The sequence below is a fragment of the Seriola dumerili genome, unplaced genomic scaffold (genome assembly GCF_002260705.1).
Source record: "Seriola dumerili isolate Sdu_G_001 unplaced genomic scaffold, Sdu_1.0 BDQW01000478.1, whole genome shotgun sequence".
Classification (NCBI taxonomy): domain Eukaryota; kingdom Metazoa; phylum Chordata; class Actinopteri; order Carangiformes; family Carangidae; genus Seriola; species Seriola dumerili.
Genome location: NW_019174733.1, coordinates 5,538,206 through 5,560,364, shown reverse-complemented (window position 1 = coordinate 5,560,364; position 22,159 = coordinate 5,538,206). Strand labels below are relative to the sequence as shown.

General features: G+C 40.2%; 1 protein-coding gene across 3 annotated transcripts; it reads right to left on the bottom strand.

Moving 5' to 3' along the window:
* Nucleotides 1-220: 220 nt before the first annotated feature.
* LOC111235198 (regulator of G-protein signaling 17-like) lies at nt 221-22,047 on the bottom strand. 3 transcript variants are annotated; one of them, XM_022763552.1, is made up of 6 exons: nt 21,912-22,047; nt 18,340-18,733; nt 12,746-12,876; nt 9,366-9,440; nt 9,026-9,257; nt 221-8,687 (listed from the first exon to the last, which is right to left on the bottom strand). In XM_022763552.1, the coding sequence occupies exons 2-6, from the start codon at nt 18,340-18,342 to the stop codon at nt 8,499-8,501; spliced, it is 630 nt and encodes a 209-aa protein (XP_022619273.1). In that variant the 5' UTR covers nt 18,343-18,733; nt 21,912-22,047; the 3' UTR covers nt 221-8,498. The 3 variants fall into 3 exon arrangements, with proteins under 3 accessions (XP_022619273.1, XP_022619274.1, XP_022619272.1); XM_022763553.1 differs by lacking the exon at nt 18,340-18,733; XM_022763551.1 differs by lacking the exons at nt 18,340-18,733; nt 21,912-22,047 and adding an exon at nt 15,282-15,296.
* Nucleotides 22,048-22,159: the final 112 nt, after the last annotated feature.

Genomic DNA, 22,159 nt, shown 5'->3' with positions numbered 1-22,159 from the left:
CCTATATTGGCCAAGACGTTTCATGAAAAACCCCATGTCAACCTCGTGGTGGTGCTACAGCATCAAATAGATATTGAGATGTTTTACTGGCTAAGTGAAATTTTTACCAACCAACATTATCATTTTTTTTTATCTTCCACACCTCCAAAGAAAAGAAAGACACAGTCAACATTTGGCAAAAATCTATTAAGTATTTATTGTAAGTTGTTACATTTAGATTTCTTTCTCTAGCAGCACTATTTAAATTACAGATATTCAAGGGCAGTTACCATAGATTGGAGTCTTCTCTTAATACAAGATGTCATTGTGTAAACAGAGACAGAGACTGAACCGTAGATCAAAATGTACCACAACTGAACACGCTGTTAACGTGATGGTAATTCATATGGAGTTAAAGGCTGATGAACAACAATTTTTTTGTCTTTTGAGATTTAAAAAAAAAACTGACTGAAATAAACTTCCTGTTAAAATAAATTAAAACAGTACAAAACAAATTGAAAACTAGTGAACAGCTTCTTTTGTTACACAGTTACAATTTCAGAGGGATCTGATATGGTTGCTCTTAATCCACATCAGTCACACTCCAAAATGTTCAGTGTCTGTTTACAAAGTCTTCAGGTGTGTTGGTTACATGACGATGAAGTAGATTATATGTGGATGATTCAGAGAAATGACACAAACCTACAACAGCAACGCGAGAATACAAATAAAATGCGTTTCGTAAGGAACATTTTGAGTCCAACGGAATATGTGATTTTATATTCCAACAACTCCTTTGACCCCTTTACATTGAAACAAAAGGTAGATTATAATTTTGGCACATTATCCACCAAAGAAGCATTACTGGGACAGTTACATTGACCACTGTGTCAGACAAATTCAACCTTGTTTTTCCTTCTGTGTATTTAGATTTTACATGGCTCAATTATTACTTTTTTCAACTTTTTTGTTTTGTAAAGGTCTATACATTTGGGAACTACATTTAGTCGCTTTACCTGCTGCAGTCTGTATGATAAATATGAAGCTGGAGCAGGCAAACAGTTAGCTTAGCTTAGCCAAACTAGCTCTTTAGTCGCCATGGAATTGTCTGACACATTATCCCCCACAAAACCATACATTTTTATTTTTACACTTGGTTTAAAAAAAATGAGAAACAATTGGTGACCTTTTATATGTGGACTGTGCCAGGATAGCAGTTAGACTTAGCTAGCTAGTCCTATCTAATCTAAGATAACCGGCTGCTGGTTCTAGCTGCATTGGTCACGTACATATAAGTGAGTGGTATCGAACGTTTCTCAAAAATGTCAAACTTTTTCTCCACACTCATCACAGTTTAACTACAGTTTCACACAACTAGTGTAAATTTATGAACCAAGACGAGTCCACATTTTTTCCACTAGACTTGGGTGTAAATATTTCTTTAATCTTGATTCTACTGTCCTCAGTGAAAAACTCAAGTCACATCTGTATTGTACTATCATGCAGAGAATCGCCAATACCAACATATATAAATGTCTCTCACAATGCACATATTCTCTAATGCTCAGTGCTGTTACCTGTAGTACCAGATCTGTGTTGAAGTACAGATTTACAGCCCTGTAAGACGAGGCTGGATGAGATGAGTCCTGCCTGTGCTATTCTACAGCAGAGGATGGTGTTTCATCAAGGTTGGACTAATAAGATAGAAAAGTCTTTTCAATGCTACAGTTATTGGATTACTGCATCTCAGGGTGACAGCGATGCTGATCAAGGATTGATGATCAGTTTCCTTTGATATAATTCAAAGTCATGATGAAAAGCAATCAGATCCTTGGGCAGCACGACCCTGGAGGTTAGGGACACAGTGCTCCGAGATCTTCATTTTAAATCTGAAAACCAGAAGTCACAACTGCTTCGTATTTCAAGATAAGGCTCTGCAGGAGAAATAAATTTCACTCCACGCTGCCTTGTTGAGGATAAAATTTCACCTGCCTTGATGTAAATAAAACAGTCAGGATCTCAGTCATCATCAAAAGTTGTCAAGCAGCCAGTGAAAAATAGTGAAAAGTTGAGCTTGACTTCTTGATTCAAAAGCCTGCTGCACCTAGCACTGTCCTGGTAAAGTTGCTCTGCGAGTCATGCATGTGGAAATAACCAACCATAGTCTATATTTGTTAATACAAAGAGGGTCCTTTAGTCATTCTGGTAATTCATGAGACACTCAAAACAAGAATTAAGTACCCATAACTTTCAATATTAGTGAAACATACTAGAAGAAAAATATGAACCTCTCAAAAGAGTTTCTGATATTTTTAATTGTCTGCATACTGCAGTACTTGAATACATACTCATACAGTATCGTTTATAGCAAATAACTGAATTATTTCATTTATTTAGCAAAAAGCATGCTGAATAGAAAAAATGTCACTTTTTTAGTCGCCTAAAGTGACAGTCAAATTCTTTTTATTTTCACCTGCAGATCATCTCTCGACGACTGTGATCTATCTACACAGGCATGACAAAAACCAAGAGGTTTAGGCATCTAAATCAATAAAGAGAAAAGTGATTGCCTAAAACGGTTAAAAACCAACTTCAACCAGTACCCGCACAAACATAATCTCTTTCCCAAAGTAGCACAAACACCTCTGGAAGAGGTTTGAAAGAGACGACATGAGGGTGTCGGTATTCATCGTAGGAGGAGCAGTGTGTTTTTTGCTGTGAAACAGGGCCATCTCTGCTCTGACTGCTATTAACAGTGTTGCATGTGTGATGTTACAGAGAGAGGAAGTGAGAGCCCGAGAGAAAGTGAGACAGACAGCGAGACGGAAAGAGAGCTTGAGGTCTGTTGTGAAGCATAAAGAGGCACCAAATCCAAACGGAGGGAACACACAAAGCAGGTCGAGTTTCAAACCAACATCAGTCGATAAACCTGTCTTTCCCTTAAGCCACGATGCACTGTGAGGAATTGTGGGAAAAATCTATACAACATCAACTCTCGGTTCAGGAGCTAAAATTTTCTGTACAAGTAAAGAAATGTAAAAAACAAAAATAAAAACATCATTAGCTCTAGATCAAACTTCAACTCAAAGCTAAAAGGGGCTCGAAAGAGCTGAGTGAATGGTCTTGTAAGTAACTTATATTATTAACTTTTCTTATATGTTGCATTAGTGGAATATTTAAAAAAAAAAGAAAAAAAAAAAGAAAAGAAAAACCCACTTCTGCTGATGTGCTTCACATCAACGCTACTGTATTCACACAGTGATAGTCTGACTGGATGTGGCTACAAAAAGAACAGGAAGTTGAATAATAGAAAAATAAGTTGCTGCTGTTTGCTGACGACATGGTGCTGCACTCATCCGGTTACAAAATTCACAACAGCTGTGCAGTGTCCACTGACAAACAACAGAAAGATCATCACGATAAAAATGTTAATTATTTCATGGCAAGTGGCATTTTTTTTTTTCTTCAATTTTATTCATGAATTACTGGTTATAAAATGTGACTTGTGTATGGACAGTGCACATCTCAAAGGCAGATACCATTAATGACTCAGCTTGTTTCCAGGTTTGCTCTGACTCAGCCCTTCAAAGTGAGACTATGTAACTTTTGCATGAAGAAATAAAACAGTGCGACTCTTGCAAATGAATAGCTGAATTCATAGGCAGTAAAACGTACCTCTGCTCAATTCAATACTCTCAATGGTTTTGTTGTTGTAGCCTCACTCGGTCCGATGTGACCGCTTTATGATTTGACTTTTCTCTACTTGTGCTACTTTTACACAATATTTTGTCATTTGTCCTTCTCCCATAACTGTCATCTGTGGCAACAGTGGCCTTTGTTTAGCAAAGGTTACATAGTCTTGCTTTTAAAATGACCAAATATAACAGTGGAAAAATGACAAGAACAAGTCCTGGGTGACCCAAACACATTATTGAGCTCACAGGCTGGGGGCTAGGTAACAATATTTATCACACAAAGTCATGATGTGGTTGCTCCTTCAATAAATAAAGTTTTTTTCTTCCCCCCCTCAGTTAGGAAATACTGCACAGGGTCAGCTACTAGAGTTGTAGCCTGAGTAATGAGAGTTTTTCCTGACAGTCAGTCAGTCAGTCGCTTTAACTGTCAGTTGAATTCCAGTCGTCTATATCATCTTACCAAGACTCCAGCACACAGCCACATAATGTCAGACAACAACACATTTATTTGTTTTCAGCAAGGTTTCTTTTTTTATCATCACGAAGGCATATACTATTTTCTCTGTATATTACTTGTTTTATATATATTTATATATATAATATTTATATAGAAACAAAAATAAGCGTACATTTTTGCTGAATAAGATTGAAGAATATCAGCAAAGGGCAATGTAAACCATGGTCTATCTAAAACAGGTGAAAGGTGCGGTTGCTCGCCCCTTTCCCATCTCACCCACAGTAACAGATTTGCATAGGCAAAAATGGGATTAGCCCTTAGACAGTGGATTCCTGAATTCTTTATAGAGATGCAAAATCTAGTTCAGCTCAACACAATTAAAAACAAACATACATACAAACAAAAAAAAAATGTTGACTAGGCCAAGCTTTCTTTAACCCCTCTGGTCATATACATAGTCATTTTTCTGTGCACATTTTTGTTTACAGTGTTAGGCTTCAAGTAGATCTAAAAACAACTTGTACATTGACAACTAGATGTGAAATAAATTAACCAACATGAGAGGTAGTGAAAAGCCTACAGAGACGTTTGTTGTTTTGTTTTTTTTTTTATACAAAGGAAAAAAAATAAAACGTGTCAGTAAGGCCAAAGCTTCGCAAACCTCCTCCATCCAATCAGGACACTTCAGCTCTCAACCTTTTTTTTTTCTTTTTTTTTTAAGTCAACAAAACCACAGCCACGTTTCAAAAACCCACTCACTTGGAACCCATGGAAATGTAAAGACGAAAAAATCTAAACTCAGCGATGACACTTCATCACTTCACATCATCATCATTGCTTGTAAAATCCACATTTGAAATGCAGTTATTAAAAATAAACAACCGTGTACTTTTCCCCACTGTGTAAAAGTCACAATAAATTAAGAGAAAAGGACGTAAGCAGAAAACCTGGGCTTCTGCTGTGCCTGTCCTCCCTGTAAAACACTCCCAGTTTTTAACTCATGACTGTCCGTGAGCACTGGGCAGAGACTGGTGCCAGCCTTAAACCTGCTGGCGTCTCTGCTCACACTGGGGACACTCGGCTCCCCATTGTTCCGAGTATTTAATAAGGTACACACATCTCACAATTTATAAATGTAAACTTGGTTTAATTGCACCATAATTTCATTATCTGGTTCTTGGTGAAACATTCTCGTGTTAATTACTGTATAGACTCAGCAACAAGGAGACATAGCTGTACTGTGCAGAAGAGGGATTTGTCTGCAAGAGAGCTTCATGAGTGACAGGCATTCTTCTACTGATAGAGAAAAGTTACAGAGTTGTCTAAATACAAACATCTAAAATGCTTATGTTTCCTGTAGATGAAAACTTGCTCTGAGGAGTAAGTGTGAAAATTGATCCTTTAGTATCAGAATTAGTTATTAACTCTGTATTCCTCTGCTTCTGATCAACTGGGCGCATGCATGCACAGCTCTTCATTAAAGCAGCTAAGCAGTATCAATCAAGCCCTTATGGATATTAATGTAGTCTGCATGTGAGTACTGTATTGCCAACGGTTAAATATAGTATATTTTCAATAAGGAACACTGCAAAACTTATCGGTTCAGACTTGCCTTCTTGACTTTACAGTGTCAATTTTACTGATTTAAAACCAATAATTCACGACAGAAAATGTTTGTGGAAATATGTTAGCTTGGTTTTGAACTGGCAGGTTCATCTAGTTACTGCAAGAGAAAATAGGTCTGGAGGAAAACTCAGACTCCCATGATTCCATGGACTCTATGCCCTGGAAAAGGACCTGCATTTCTTTGTTTTTTAAAGATAAATTCCTCCAGTAAAAATTGCAAATGTGAACTAGAGGGAGGTGGTTCCATTAAAACATTTGGAGTATCCTGAAAGGTGTCATGATAAGTAATTTATTAGATAACCTTCTGACAATTCAAAACCAATCTAACACAGTGGGACACAGCTTCAAATAGACTCCAATCTATTATCACTAACTACATCCAATTGCACTTCAATAGTCTTCTAGACATCCTGCGTTGTCTACTCTTAAATTGAATCTAGACCAAACTTGGCACGTGTACTTCAGGTAGTTAAAGGAGGTGGCAACATGGATGCCTACATTTATCAGTGAGGAGTGGCACTGTTTCATTGACACTTTAAGACTGCACTAACCACCGAACCAAGACTTGAGCTATCCACCATGTGACATGATGAACACACCTGGAGGCCCGGTTGATTAAAAAAATAGCATATACTGCACTCATGCACTTTCTACTGCACGTCCACAGGCCAGGAACAAATTCATGTTCAAATGTTCACATCATTAAAAAACAAAATGTTCTTTTATATAATAAAAATGTTAATGGGACATTTGGCAAGATCCCCTTAAAGTTTTTTTTTCAATTTTTTTTTTGTTTAGTGTGTAACTGTACCATACACACACATGACCATTATCATCGCATGCTGTCAAAGTCAGATTAGAAAAACAAACCAGAGTGCTTGAGGGCTGGCAGTGGGATGGATGATTAGCATGGCTAGCACAAGCATGCTAATTGCTTGCCTTCAGCATGCTGAAACTTAGGCTAGCATGTTAGCATTATTATACCAACCCTTTTCACTAGCTCTGGTAAAAAAGAAAAGGGAAATCAGTGTCTTAAATGGGCAGCAGCTGACTGAAGGACAACCACACACTCTCCCAACTTCATCTGCTGGAGAAACAGACATGCACCAGAAAGACCGAGACTCTACAACCTGGTGACAAGTCACATCTAATATCTCTTCACAGCATCTCTGACATCAAGTTTGGCACCTGGTTCACGTATCTGCAGCGAGATACTGGACGTCCAACTCACACACTGTAGCTTCTAAAGCGAAAGCCTTACAGACAAAGGCCAGGGCTCAATAACCCTTTCAGTTACATCAGTGCCTGCTGCCTCTGCTTATGTTCTCCGAGCAGAACCAGCTTTCCATAATGCTCAATTCATGGTGAAACACTTCAAAGTAAACCCTCTTTTTCTGCTCAAGAATTTCAAAATGTAGATGACTATTTGGAGTCAATGTGGTTTCTTTTTTCTGTTGTTTTTTTCTCCAGCGGTGTGTTTTTTTTTTTCCCCCACATTGGGCACCTGTGCTTGTCAGGCTGTGATGGTCGGAGTTGGAGGGAGGATAAGGAGGGAGGAAGGGGGAGGGGAAAAAAAGGGAGGGTAGGGAGGTAGGGATCGTTGGACAAACTGTGGTTGCTTTCCAGAAAAACTCCAGCAGCGCTTGTGCTGCCTTTTCTTACATGTAAAGGCATTGTGATTTTTCTCAGGAGAGATTTTTTTGTCTGAAGTTCATGAGTAATAATAATACATGTAGCTGCCCAACCACAATTCTAGCCCTTACTTCTCCCGGTTAAAGAATCCTAAAGGAAAGTGCTTGGACGGACGGATGGACAGGTGGATGGATGGATGGATGGATGGATGGATGGATGGGTAGGTGCTGCTGCTGCTGCTGCTGCTGCCTTTGCTGCAGAAGCCATCAAATCTCCTCAATAAAAAAACTGCAGTAAGCTTAAAATTGGCAGAAGTGTACTTTTTCCCTTCACTGAACATAGACAGCCAGACAGAGAGACAGGTCGCCTGTCTTAACACATCTCAATATTCAAAAAACGGTTGCAGTCCGCGGCTTACATCGTCAAGCTACTGTAGAGAGAGAGAGTTACATGCATAGCCAGTGCTTCTACTGGTTAAATGGGCAGAAACGCCCCAACTCCCACCAACAACTAGGTGTCATGTTTGGACAGTAGAGAAATGAAAAACAAATTAAACACATCTGAGGAATGGGACAGAGTTAGATTTACAAAATAATATGTGAGAGAATGAGTAAAGAGAGAGAACATTAAAGTGAGGGTAGAAAGCATGACGTCTAAATATTACAGTACAGGAACAGTTGGCTTGTCCTTTTTGTCTCTCTCTTTATCTATCTCTCTCTTTCTGTTCCCACTGCCTGAGGAGTCCTTGTCCACAGGTAACCAACAGCTGGCCATCCGATTGGCTGTCTCAACCAACAGCTGACACGTGGGTTGGCCAGTCAACCGCAACAAACAGCACAAATTGCTAGCAAAACAATCACTGGCCAGCATTAATGGTCTTAAATTGACCAATAACCAACCAGCAAAGGCCGACCTGGCTCCAGTGGAGTTATAAATTGCTTAAAAAATATAAATAAAAAAACAACCAGCTATCTTGGATGTCATTCAGTCTTTTCAATCAAAAAAGAGGGAGAGATTTTCCAAACCCGACTTCTGGCACCATAGTAGTATTTGAAGTTTAAGTAGTAGTCTCGTTGGTGTACGATGGCAATGAGGGAGGGTGGACGGGTCTAGGTGTCGAGGCAGGTGCGCCTCCTGTTGGCCAGGAGGTCTCTGTAAACGGAGGAGTTGAGGAAACGGGGGAAGGAGTCGCGGTGCATCAGGGTGTAGATCTGGAGCTGGGCCTCCTCGTACATCAGGTTGCTGGGCTCGGCCAGGCTCTGGTTTATTCCTTCTCTGACCCGTGAGTCCAGACTCACCTGGGGTAAAGAAAACAAATTCAGCTTATGAACCACGGTGGCTTTTTCCAGTAGCCTGCATAGTGCCAGTGGCTTTATTAAGCAAAGAGATTACAATTCATCCTGATGGCGATGTGAATGTCTCAAACATCTTAACAAGCCAAGCTTATGATGCGATGATGAGTGATTAGGATCCATCCATTAGGATCCAGAGTCACTTCTCAAGCAGTTAAAATTACTTTCAAGGATCTATGGGAGGAAACTTTTGATTTCACAAGCTATTTTTAAGCTAAAAGGCATGTTTTTGTCTGTTTCGGTGCTGACTCACTTGTGATGAATTGAAAACAAATAGTCGGTACCTCTTTGGGTGACAATATGGACACGTAGTCTTCGTATATAATCCTGGCCTTTTCGTCCACCACGGAGGGGTTCGTCTCCTTCTTCAGCTCTTCACATGCCAGCCAGAAAAGCAGGTTGTCCTCGCTGTACTCCGAGCGCAGGAACTCGCGGAAGATCTCCCGGCCCTCCAGCGAGCGCAGCATCATCTCAAAGCTCCGTGCCCACGACAGCACCTCATCCAGACTGGGGTGTCTACAGTCGGACATGGAAAAAAACATTGAAGATGTGCATGTGCGTGGGACTGACAGAATCACACAAACACACGATCGCACTGACACAAACATCCAAGACTGGACTTACTGTTCTTCTGCAGTTTCAATACTGTCCATCTTGGTGCAGGTCTGCCGTTCACTCCTCTCCATCCTGTCTTCGTTCCTGGAGACGGGAAATAATTTTGCTTGCCAATATAAAAGACTGGTCGTCAAAATGGATCCATTTAAATTATCATTAGATTTACTAGATGGAGAGCTCTAGTCTTTTATTTACGTATTTAGTATTAAGGCTGTATTCTACATTTACGCTGGCTTAAGCTTGCAACAAGTCATTGATTGTGACCAATACATGACTTTTCTGTGTAAATAATCATTAACCATCCTTTTTTAAACATCCCAGAAAAAAACTGCATTTCTCTAGGAACTAGGAATGTCCAGAGCCAATCTGAAACTATAATGGTATAATAATCCTAATAAAGATATTAGGATTATTATAAATTAAATTTGCACCATTGTTGGAAAATTAGTCAGCAACTATTTGGACAACCACAAACATGATCTAGTGAGAGCTTATTTATTGTTTTTATTTGTCTTATGTTGCTGTAATCTGCATGTTTGGATTCTGGACTATCGGTCAGACAGAACAAGACATATGAAGACGTTGAACGTTGGGAAATCGTGATGGTCCCTTTTTTCAATTTTCTGACATTTTGTAGCCCAAACTTTTTTTTTTTTAAAAATTACCTGCTAAATAAAATAATGGATAGATAAATCAATAATGAAATCGACCGTTAGCAGCAGCTTTCCTCTAGTTCAGTTTATCGCACTGAGAAGCATCAGTGTGAGCTTCAACTGACAAAAATAATCTCCAGTAAACGTTGCCACATATTCAAAGTCAATAAAACAATAACGCTTCAGTGAAAGCCTTTCTGTAAACACTCGAAACACACACGGTAGCCTCTCTGTCTATCGCAGCTCAGTCACACTTGCTGAGTCCACAATGCAACACACACTGAGCCGTCTATTTTTGTCCCACCATGGAGGATCTTTCCTTCCTCTTGCTGTCTCTTGTCAAAGTCCCCATTGTGCGGCAGTAATGGGCTAAGCTAGCCACAGCCCCCGGGCGCCCTCACAATACAGCTAAATATACAGGCTGTTCTTCACAGCTGTTTTGCATGTGATGTGTGGATGGAAATAGAAGGCACCCCAACCAGATAAGGGCCTTGTGTAAGGGCGGGTGAGGAGGGGTTGGAGGGTATGGGGATGGAGGGTGGGGTGGGGTGGAGGGTGGGTAACACTTTTGTACACATTCACCCTCAGTCTCTAAAACTTCACCGCAGCGGCAGACGAGATCTCCTGTAATTCACACACTCCCACAGATATCTACCACTTGACTGGGGTCCCAGCTGTGTAACACAAACTTGCACTGAAAAGGCTCATTATCCCCCACACAGCCTTCACACTTAAATAAATAAACTTATAGGCTACTGAAGACAATTTTCCAGACTCGTTCTGGAGATGCCGAAACCGGCATTTGATTGAAAATACACCGCGGAGTCACAGAGCACTCACTACAGGCCCAGTCCACAAGCTGCCACCACTTCAGATGAAGTGGTGTGAAAGAAGCAGCACATTCACCATTCACTGCCTGCAAACAATGATTCATTCACTCCTCTCTCCGGGCAAGAGTGCAGCCACAGTGAGGCAACTGTAGGAGCTGCACAGCAGTTACTGGTTTTGGTGCCTTGCTCAGGGGCAACGTGGCGCAGTAAGTCTTTGTGCAAGTTTCTGACCTACAGTGCAATCTCAAAGTATAAGACAGTGACACATCTCACTGCGTCGGTTGTGTGCTAGGTAGGATTAGATTAGATAGGTATTAAAATTAATTTCATTATGAATTATTCCTATTATTATTTTCTCATCTAATCAACAAATTAGTTCGGTTTATAAAATGTTACAAAAATCCACAATTTCCTAAAGCCCAAGCTGACATATTTAAGTCTGACATATTTAAGTCTCCTTCCTTTCCTTCATAGCTACAAGTCAACAGTTTAATACAACAGTCATAGTTAACTTCAGATCCACTGGGCTCAGGCTAAAAATGATGAAAAGCATGTCACTGTCCCACTATTCACACACTGAACTGTAGTAATTAAAATACAGTGATATGACATAAAACAGGGAATAACCTGCCTTGCATTTTTTTTCCAACAGTATTCACTTTTAAAATAACAACTGTCTCTAGTCCAGTCGACTATCCTGCCTTGCTAACAAGATTTAAACTTTAATGGTTTCAAAGTCCTGGCCTTTACTGTAAACTATCCCACCTATCCCTCCTCCTCTGAACCAGCCGCGCGGTGTTGTAGTAAGGAGACCGGCTATACTTGATCTAAAGCCACACTGAAGTCTCTGTTTACAAAAGCCTGAGCCAACGCATCACACCTTATCAAATACATTATGCCAAAACACTTGTCACTTATAATGAACGTCACAGGGAATGTGCTTCAGTACCGTTGATATACAGTAAAGAAAAACCCCAACTGGCATCGCTCTTTAAACCCGCCGGCCCTGGATCCAAAGGATCAATGGTAATCAGTTTATATTACTAAACACTGCGTGACCAAGGTGAGATAAAAATAAAAACCAAAACATAACAAAGACTGCAGCAACAACACTCTCAGATGATCTCTGTAAATTTCAACCACAGAATAAATTTGTATTATTTGTGTAAATATTATTAGAACTTCAAACAAATGACATGATCCAGCACAGAGTGTGCTGTGTTTTTGTTCAGGGAACTCCCAGTTTTCCTTATCTGAGCTGCGGACAGTGGTTTAAGGACAGAGGAAGCCCCTTGAGGCAAAGGCCGGATCAGACACCAGCCCTGTGTCAGTGTAAAGTCTGAATTGAATTTCTAGGGAGTTCAGCATCAGTGTAGCATCATAGATTTAGCAACAGGATTAAGGGCAGGACCAGCTGTTTGTTGTTTCAGGTATTAACCCTAACCCTTTTTTGTCTGGTGATACAACTAACATTTTTGAAATAACAAGTTGTAAAGTGAACGGCTATCCCTTTTGTTTTTAGCAAAATAAAAGTATAAAAAAGATCTATGTGTCAACTGAATGTCCAATAATATAACGATTAAAGGTGCCGTGTACCGGGAATCTCTCTGTATCCTTTTATGACCAAATATGTTTACTTGAGATATTGCTTTGAACAGATGGTTAAATTTATACTATATTATGTTGATTCTTCTTTCTTTTTTTTAAGGCAACTTTAGACCAACTCCAGCCAGTGCATCATGTGCAATGTTTCCAATTAATGAACTATTAGTGGCTGCTAAAAACGCCACGCCACATAGCTGCTACAGCCTTTAGGCCCTTGCTTTTGTAAAGCCCTTCACAAAGTGGCTATAATGTAGTTATGGTACGGTACAGTATAGAATAGTATAGTATAGTATTTTCTTACCAGAGACACTTGCAGCAGCCGCACCAGCAGAGGCAGCAGGTGTTGGGTCGGGGCTGTCCAGGGGCCTGGGGTGGGGCCTCGATGTGTGCCGCCTGCCTTTTTCTCATCTCCACTCCACTCACACTCCGGGGCTTTACAATGGAGATACGTGGAAAATAAACACAGTTAAATACACTTCAAATGAATAATAATATAACTGTGAGCACAGCTACGAATTTGGTCCCCATGTTTTACTTGTGGCTCACCAGCAATATATCTTATTAGAGGGGGTAAAAATAAAAAAGAACTGTGTATGTGTGTGTGTGTTTGTGTGTGTGTGTGTGTGTTTGTGTGTGGGTGTGTGTGTGTGTGTGTTTGTGTGTGGGTGTGTGTGTGTGTGTGTGTGTGTGTGTAAGAGAGATGAAGTAAGAGAGAGAGCACTCAAGCAGGACAGAGAGGATTCCCTTCCTTGTACGGTACAAGGGTTTCTGGCTTTAAGCCCAGTCTTTCACTCGGCTTTGACGGACACTACACACACATTTCAATGGGCACAGACACAGACAGACAAGAAAAACAGCGTTTACACATCATGTTCATGGACAGACAAACGTGCTATAAATACACACATTTATGTACACATGCACACTCATATTTACCCACCCAGCTCTTTCTACATTCATCCTCTGTCTGGCCTGAGAATGTGCAACATCCTCTGCACTGGCAGGAGATGAGATTTAAACAGTGATAGGTCACAAAAAGTGAAATATTGTAGTGTCTCTTTTATACAGTGTGGTCACATGAATGTGCTGCTGTTGGCTGATGGTGCGTCATTCCACCGTAGATACATGTATCTCACATCAAAGCAGCAGCAGAAACCACTGTACTATTTCTGCAAATGCTTTGATGTGGCTTTGTGAAGTCTGCTCTTTAATGTATGAGGCATGTGATGAAAACATATGGTATGTGGTAACACTTCAGTTAGCATGGCTGTGACGCTGCACTCACACAGCGCTTTGGATCAAATGCTAACATCAGCATGCTAATATGCTCACAATAACAATGCTGATGTATTCACCACCTTGGTTTGGCACACTTAAACATTTGGTAATTCAACACACAGACAAAGCTGCAGCTGAGGCTGATGGGGAAGCCATTAGTTTTGCAGGTAGTTGACCATAAACCAAAGTAGTGGATCTGTTGACAGGGTTTCATGAAGAGGTAAGGCATCACCAAAATTATTTCAATTCATCTGCTCCTGATTGCTGGACAATCCATCCAATAATTGAAATTTCAATTAAAATCACTCAGTGATGTCACTGGATTAAAGGTGAGTGGATCACCGGAGACTAGAATTCATCCTCTGGGGCCCCTGAAATGTCCACGACCAAATTTCAGGCCATTCAAATAATTATCCAAATAATACTCTACAGTTTAATTGATGTTTTAATGAAAATAAATATTAGCCGCAGTACTAACATGCCAGCTTGCTCCAGCTCTAATGCACAGTAAAGACAGTGAGCTGCAGAAACCTATGAGAGAACATACTGACTGAAATGAATGAATTCCATTAGTAAAGTAGTTGCTAATAGAATTCAATTTTCAATTAGATGACTAAGCGTTTAATCAATGAATCACTGCAGCTCAAAATCTCACTGTCACCATTTTTAATGGGACCATTTTGAGTCAAAGAATTTTCAGCTCATCACTTTAGGTATTTTGGAGTGGAGGTGGTTAACAAAGAGTTCCTACAAAAACGTCTTTTAATGTTGCTGAGTGCAGGCGTCCGAGAAGAGAGCCAATGTTGTTCTTCAGAGCTAAAATAAACGCAGAGAGAAACTATTTGTTATAATTTTATACAATATCACTTTCAGCTGCTGCAAACTTGGGTATGGACTGTGCAAAACTTTTCAAAACAGTTTAGTGAGTCAGTTGTTTCTCTGCTGCTGCAGCTACTAATCAGGTTTACTGTACTTAAACATGGTTTGACCTGGACAACTAACTCTGTTCTCCCTTAAAGTCTCTGCGGACAACGCTGTGCTGGCCATCGCCTGGGGTAATCCTCGGCCTTTCCAGAGACTTTGAAGGTCAGCGTGCCAGTAGCCTCAGCCTTCCAGGTAGAAGGGATGCGAGGAGCCACTTTAACATCACACAAAGAGCTTTTATATGCAAACATAGCGCTTTTCAACCCTAAATTAAAAAACACTTTTCTCTGATAACTCATTCTAATGATGATATACAGTGTAGTGTAGTAATGCTATTTTTCATCACCCTCCATGCAGAAGGAAACAACTCTTGGTGGGCCGGGAAAACCCTTATCCCACTGTGTGATGAGTATAACAGCTCTCTCCCAAATAGTCCAACAGCCAACATTTACAACTGGAAACGAAGAGGAGGATGCCATGTCAGAACTAACTCTTCTTCTGTCACCAAATAATGAACAAAAAAACCCCACTTCACAGTTTGGGGCATTTCAGCTCAATTTCATCAAGCTGATCCAGTGGAAAAAAATGCACTAATTAACTGCAGTCTTGGCTAATTTAAGAAACGGAACTCTTACCTGTAACATCATGGTTCAAATTAAACTCCTCATTAAAAACACTTAAAAATCCAAATAAATATAACTGTGCTCCAGTACCAACAGAGGAGCCTTTGCTCTTTCTCCTTCTCTTTACTCTGCACACAGACATGCAATTTACTTCAACGACCATACGTGGTAGGTAAGGCTGAGACGACCTGCCTGATATGCAAATGTCGTCACCTGACCAGTGGAGTGGCCATCAGTTTTTCAGCGGCCAGGCATCATCCGTGGAAAAACAGGCCGCTGGATGCAAACGACAGCGAGGCTACGGCTTTGTTCTAAAGCCGTAGAAGGAGGCGGCATTGACAGGACATGCAAATATGAAGTGGAAATACAAATACAATAAGATGAACGAAAAGCGATGATGAAAAAGGGAGCTATGACATCTGTCATATATGCAGTGGTGTCAAAGTATTCTGGTGACCACTCTCACTGTTTCCTCATTCTTTTAATTCAGACATAACGTGGAATAATTCTTTGAGGAAACTACCAAAATACAGGACATCACATCAGCCAAAAAACTATTCAGTGCACTCTTTCATCAGTTTCATCAGTCAGAAAGCACGAGCTGTAAATAATATTAAGAGTCTGTTAAGAAGTAACAACCCGATTAATAACCCAGTCGAAGCTTGGAAACCAATCATCATGTAATCATCCAAATTTTTTATGTTTATTATTTTTATTTAAGAGAGGTTGGTTTATATAGAGTTGGATATGAGAATGTAATGAAATGATTTTTTGATGATTTTTAAATGTTTTTTTCCTGAGTAATGTTGCGTTAAATGTTAAATCTTTGTTATATGAAGAGATGTAAACTTCTTTTCTTTTTTTTTTACTGAGGCACAACCAAATACTAATTTGAATAGGAAAAAGGGTTCCACCTGGTTATAATACTGCAGTAACATTTGGTTTTGACCAGTTTGATCAGTCACTGAATGTCAAGCTGAACCCCGTCAGTCTTAATCAAACTAGTTAGAGAGGAGGAACCAGCTTATTGGAATATAACTTGACTTTTCGTGGAACAAAAAGAAGCCTGTGCCATTTTTACCCAGCCCATTAAATAAAAAGTTGCCCAACTGGGCGGAAAACCACTCAATCTGGCAACACTTGCTACTAGTCACAAACTGTGGTCTTTCACATTAGAAAGCTGGGTGGAACAGTCATTCATAACTCCCACTTGTAGACAAGCCATTCATGTTACAGGTTAAGCCAATGAGAGCTCTAGCTGAGCAGGACTCCTGGTCAATGAGTAATACAGGCCTGGGAAAGAGAGGAGCTTCTGGGTGGATCAGGCTTTTGTGGAAGTCGTAATATTTCATTGTTGCCTTTGTACCCAAACTTTCCTCAGCTCATATTTTACCAGAAAAACACGCCAATAAAAACAGTGTTTGTGTCTTGGTGTCACTCCCTCAAAAGAAAATATAGTACATGGAAGATTTTTATTTTCTTCTTTTTATGAGCACAGGCCTTTTTCTTTACTCTAACACTCCAGACTACAGGACTGAGTATCTCAATGATAGAGAAATGATCATTTTAAGTATCACCACACAGTATTTCAGCCAACTTATTTTGTTTATCAGCAATAGTTCATATCAAGTTGATCAGAAGAAATGGCTTAGCCTAACATTATAGGCAGCAGCATTGTAGAAATGTTCTTGAATTTTATTCATATACTCCCAAAATCACAAGTTTGCCTCAGAGGGCTTTACAATCTGGACCTAATCTCAGTGTTAGCGGAGTCAGGTCGGAGGTGAATGTTCAGTATGAAAGCTTTTCTTTTTCTTTAATATTTTTACTCCGTGACCTGAAACATCCTCCTGATAGAATCAAATAAAAGAAACATTAATAGCGTTTTTCAATTTAAGAATAATAATTTTTTATTAGTCACAGAAAATGTAAAACAGGGAGCCTATTTCACTTTGATTCTCTTGTTTCAGCAAACATATTCCTAAAAGTGTCCTTAACTACTGAATATGTTACATAAATATTACCCATAATTTATGATTTTTGCTTGTTGCAGCACAAATAATTAATGAGAGGTCCACTGTGACACGCAACAGTTTTGTTCTTATTTTACAAACTTCCAGCAGATACAAAGTTCCCAGTTAATGGCTTGGATTTTGCTCTGATACAGGATCTTTGTGAACTGAGAGGCTTCACATACTGAAGACTAATTATGGCCGATCAACGGAATCTGATGCAGATCGACTTCAACTAAGCGCTAGGATGGGTTTAGCAAACAGGATGCATCCATATGTTAAATAAGGAATTTCTGTATTTTTTTTAATTGCTCATGAAAAGATTTTATACATGCGTTTTCATTTAGTCATCATAGGCTATTGTTTATACACTGATGGTGAAGAACCTGATCAAATTTATAGAAGAAATAAGATTTTCTTTCTCGTTAGCAACAGCAAAACTGTAGACCATCTGAGGCGAGACGTGACACATGAAGTCAGTTCTTTAGGATGAACAAAACTTAACTCAAGGTCCACTTACAAGCACTTTCCGGTGCCTCCTCAGCAGATGGGAGTTTGCTCAGTTGTCATGAAGATGTTATGAAGTTGTCGTAGAGACAATAATCTCCTTGACACCTAAGCAAACTCCTACCACTGAGAAAGATGGTGGGATGCGGCTGAAAGCTCTGGAAAAGGTTGGTCAGTTGGACCTTGTTTGACATTTTTGTCAAACTATTGTTTCTCAGCTCAAACATCAATGTTTACACTCAACAGACATATTGAAGAGACAATTTACAGAGCGTTGCTGTGATGTTACACAGAAAATAACAAGTCTGTCCTTCTTTGTTTCTCTTTTTTCAACTTCGAAAGTCATAAAGTGGAAAAGAACAAAAAATAAAACCCATAACGAAATCCCTTCTCCATCAGTGTCTCCTCGCATTACAGTGAACAACCACTTTGTTATTAAATCATACTTTTTTAAACACATTTTTGCTCATTTTAAAGGTAAACAATGTGAAGTAAATGTGAGAACAATAAGCAACAGAGTTGTAAAAAGAGGGGGCTGGGGGGAAACTTACCATGAATTAATGAGTTCCTAAAAACAGGTCAGACAGAGCAGTCATGGCATGAGGTAATAGGTTGCTGGACGATAGCAGGCTGGTTGACAGAGTGACTGACTGGTGGACTGTCTGAGCGTCTGTTTGGCTAATGGACTGACTGTTTGGCTTGATGGAGGCAAGGCAAGGAGGTTCTTTTCACCACAGAGAAGAGAAGTTACTGGTCTCACCATCCCTGACCGACTGGCACGGAAAGGGACACGAGAGCCGAGGTGAAGTGTAACTACTTCCTCTCCTTGTCTCCTTATTTCACTCGCTCACTCCTCACTCCTTTTGTTTCTCTCGCCGTCGCCTCCTCGGCTTCCTTGGATCATTTATGGACTTGAGAGTGCAGGGAGCAGTTAAAGTACAGCATCTGAAAAACACACAGGGCAACCAAAACCAGGTTTTACAGTCAAAATCACTTATCGATTTATCTTTAGTGGCAATAGTGCGGAGATATGTCGGGTCTTACTGCTCTTACTGTGAAGACACAACACAACCTGATGTTCAATGCGCTACACCCTCCTTACTTTGAGGTCAATATCAGACTTTATACATCCAGTGACGATATGCTCCATCAGCCATTTTTAACATTAGCATTTTTGCTAATGCTAACAAATCCCTTAAATTTGCTGTGTGACTAGAATTGTGACTAACATACGTACTCAACCTCCTGAAAAATAAACTCCTCAGTGCTGTCTGGTGGACACACTACGTAATGGCCACACTGTTGAAGTGCTGAAACGATTAGCTGTGTGACCAAGAGTCGACTCGCAATCATTTTGGTCGACGTTAAAGGTTAAAACTATTTTTCTAAATTGTTTCCCATTTAACATAAAGTCAGGATTTGGTGCTTTTCTGTTTTATGTCATTGAAAAACTGAGCATCTTTAGGTTTTGGTGAAGTTACTGAAAGACGTTTCAATGTTCTGGAAAACTGTAACTGGACATTTTTCACAGTTAACTGGCATTTCTTAGACTAAACATATAATCGATTAACTGGAAAAATAATTGATAGATTAATCAATAATGAAACAATCATTTGTTGCAACTAACTCAAATATATCTTTTTTGTACTGCAATTATTTGTTACTTATCAGCAAACATACACTTTGATGCTCATATATCAGTGACAAGTTAAAGGATGTGGTCAAAATAAGATGAAATGAACCCAATCAGGAAATGAATCAGGAAATGAAGCAGATGCAGTAAATGACTGATGATACACTTAGTTTAAACAATCAAGCCACTGGTGATACAGACCATCACAGTCAGATGGCATTTACTGGATTTCACATGGAGCTACCCCCCACCCCTCCCATATGACACAACATGCTTTCTCAATACTGTTCTACAGTAAAACCGTTCCCTCAGTGAGGGAAGCATCGACGCTCGTGCCAGTTTAAACTGGTTTGAAAACAAAAGTTTCCCTTGTATGTTAAAAGTCTCTGAAGAATGATTTTGCATAGCTGTGTGCAAAGATAAGGCTTTTGTGTTGTACTTGTGAGATTTTCAATTGCCTGTTCCCAGGAGGAAGACAGCAACACAGTAACTTTAAAAACAAGCTTCCTAAAAAAAGATTAGACTTACAAAACTGTTGAGGCCAGCATCCTTATAATGGCTGTCAGTACTATTTCTGAACTAGAGCTGAAATAATTAGTCAATTCATCGATTGGTCAATTGACAGAGAAATAATCTGGACCCATTTTGAAAATCGATTAATCGTTCAAGAAATTTTTCAACCAAAAATTACCAAAAAAAAAAAATTAAAACACAAAAAAACATGATCTTTCTGCTTAATATCACTGTAAACCGAACATCTATTGGATATGGGCAGTTGGTCAGAAAAAACAAGACATCTGAAGACATTTTTCACTAATGACTGACATTCTACAGACTAAACCACTCTTCAAGGAATCAACGCAACAATCAGCTGATTACTCGATATTGAAAGCAGTCATTATTTGCAGCCACAGACTGAACCAGAAAACAGTTGGGACAGTTTTTGACTAAGAAAGGGATTGAATTGTTACATCAATTTACTGATGATAATAACAAATATAAATGCAGCTGAAATTTCATATCACATCACAACTATCTACCAAAGAAATCAGCACTCTAGCCATGTTAACTCTGCAGCTTCAATGAGAACAAACAGGATATCACTCTTTACGTCTTTAGGGATCATTTTAGTGTTGGTTAACTCTGCCTCTGCAGACACTAGTACAGTAGAGTTTCAGTGTTTTAAGTCTACAGTACCGTGCAAATGTTTCAGGCAATTTATATGTTTCGATTCTCATCCATCACACAATACCAAATTCATTCTGCAGCTTGACAGCGACCCCAAACATACAGCCAGAGACATGAAGAACTATTTTCAGCAATAAGAAGAACAAGGAGTCCTGCAACAGATGGTGTGACCCCCACAGAGCCCTGATCACAACCTCATGGAGTCAGTCTGGGATCACATGAACAGACAGAAGACACTGAAACAGCCTAAATCCACAGAGGATCTGTGTTATCTGCAAGTTCTGCTGCAAGATGCTTGGAACAACGTTCCTGACAAGTACCTTAAAAAAAAACAGTGCACAGGTATACAGAGGGGAACTGGTGCTGTCTAAAAGCGAAAGCATTTGGTTTAGGTTTTTCTCTGTTTACTGCACTTAGTGTTTAATTAATTGGTTAAAAAATTATTCATGATATTGTTTTTTAAAGCATCCTCACTTTACTTTTGGTGCCTAAAACGTTTGCACAGTACTTCAAGTTAAATTACTCTATCCTACCAGCAAATAACATCAGTCACAGGTATGCTGATAAGACAGCTGGTATTCTATCAAGCCTCTGAATGAAGAGTAAAAGCTGAATGAGATGAATCATGAAGTCATCCAGGATGTAGTGGCAACATAGACTGGGCTCCTCTGACTCAACACACCCATGGGAAACTGTAGTGTGGGTGCTCCCTTAGCTGTGCACGACATGATCTCGTTTCAGTGCATGACATTAGGTGAAAAGGGCTTAAATAACTCTATGCGGTGGCAAAATGAAGTGGCAAGTGAGGAAGTTGACAAAACAGTTTATGGTGGAGTGTGCTGTCGCAGCACTGGATCTGTTGCATCTGCCCGAAGGCCCGTGCATATCTTCAGATAAGAAGTAGGCAGGCTCATCGGACCCTGCTCTCTCCCTCTGTGCACTAGCTCTACTGGCTAGCTGCTGGGCTGGGTGTTTTACATGGTTTCTTCTGCAGCTGCCCGAACCATCTGAGCCCGGCGAGCCGCTGCAGGTCTGAGCAGCCGGGCGAGGAGATCCCCTCCGAGGCGAGAGCACGGAGCTATAACCGTTAGAGAGGGGAGAGCACGGCGCTAACTGTCGCACCGAAATTTTTCAGAAATCAAACACCACCCACTTTCTTCTTGCTAGCTTTAGCCGAAAGCCTGAGATCCGCTATCTCTCGCAGCGAGAGGAGGCGGTGGCAGCTGAGCACCAGCTAGCGCCGTGCTAACGTCAGCTAGCCATTCCGTGTGGAGCATTAGTGCAGATAAATCAGCATCTTACCCCTTTATGTTGGGCTGTCAGTGTCCTAGGGTGATAGGTGTGAAAACGCGATGTCCCGATGCTTAATTAACGACATCGTAAATGGGAATCCTGCGGTGTTATGTCCATCGCCGCTGTTTTTCTGCCATCCGCCCCACTTCAGCACCGAACGCCGCCGAGCCCCTGGATGCACTGCGCAGGCGCGCTGCCACCGCTGCTCTGTGGCTGCAGTCGGCAAGAAGATGCACTGCTGAGGCTCCACATACAGT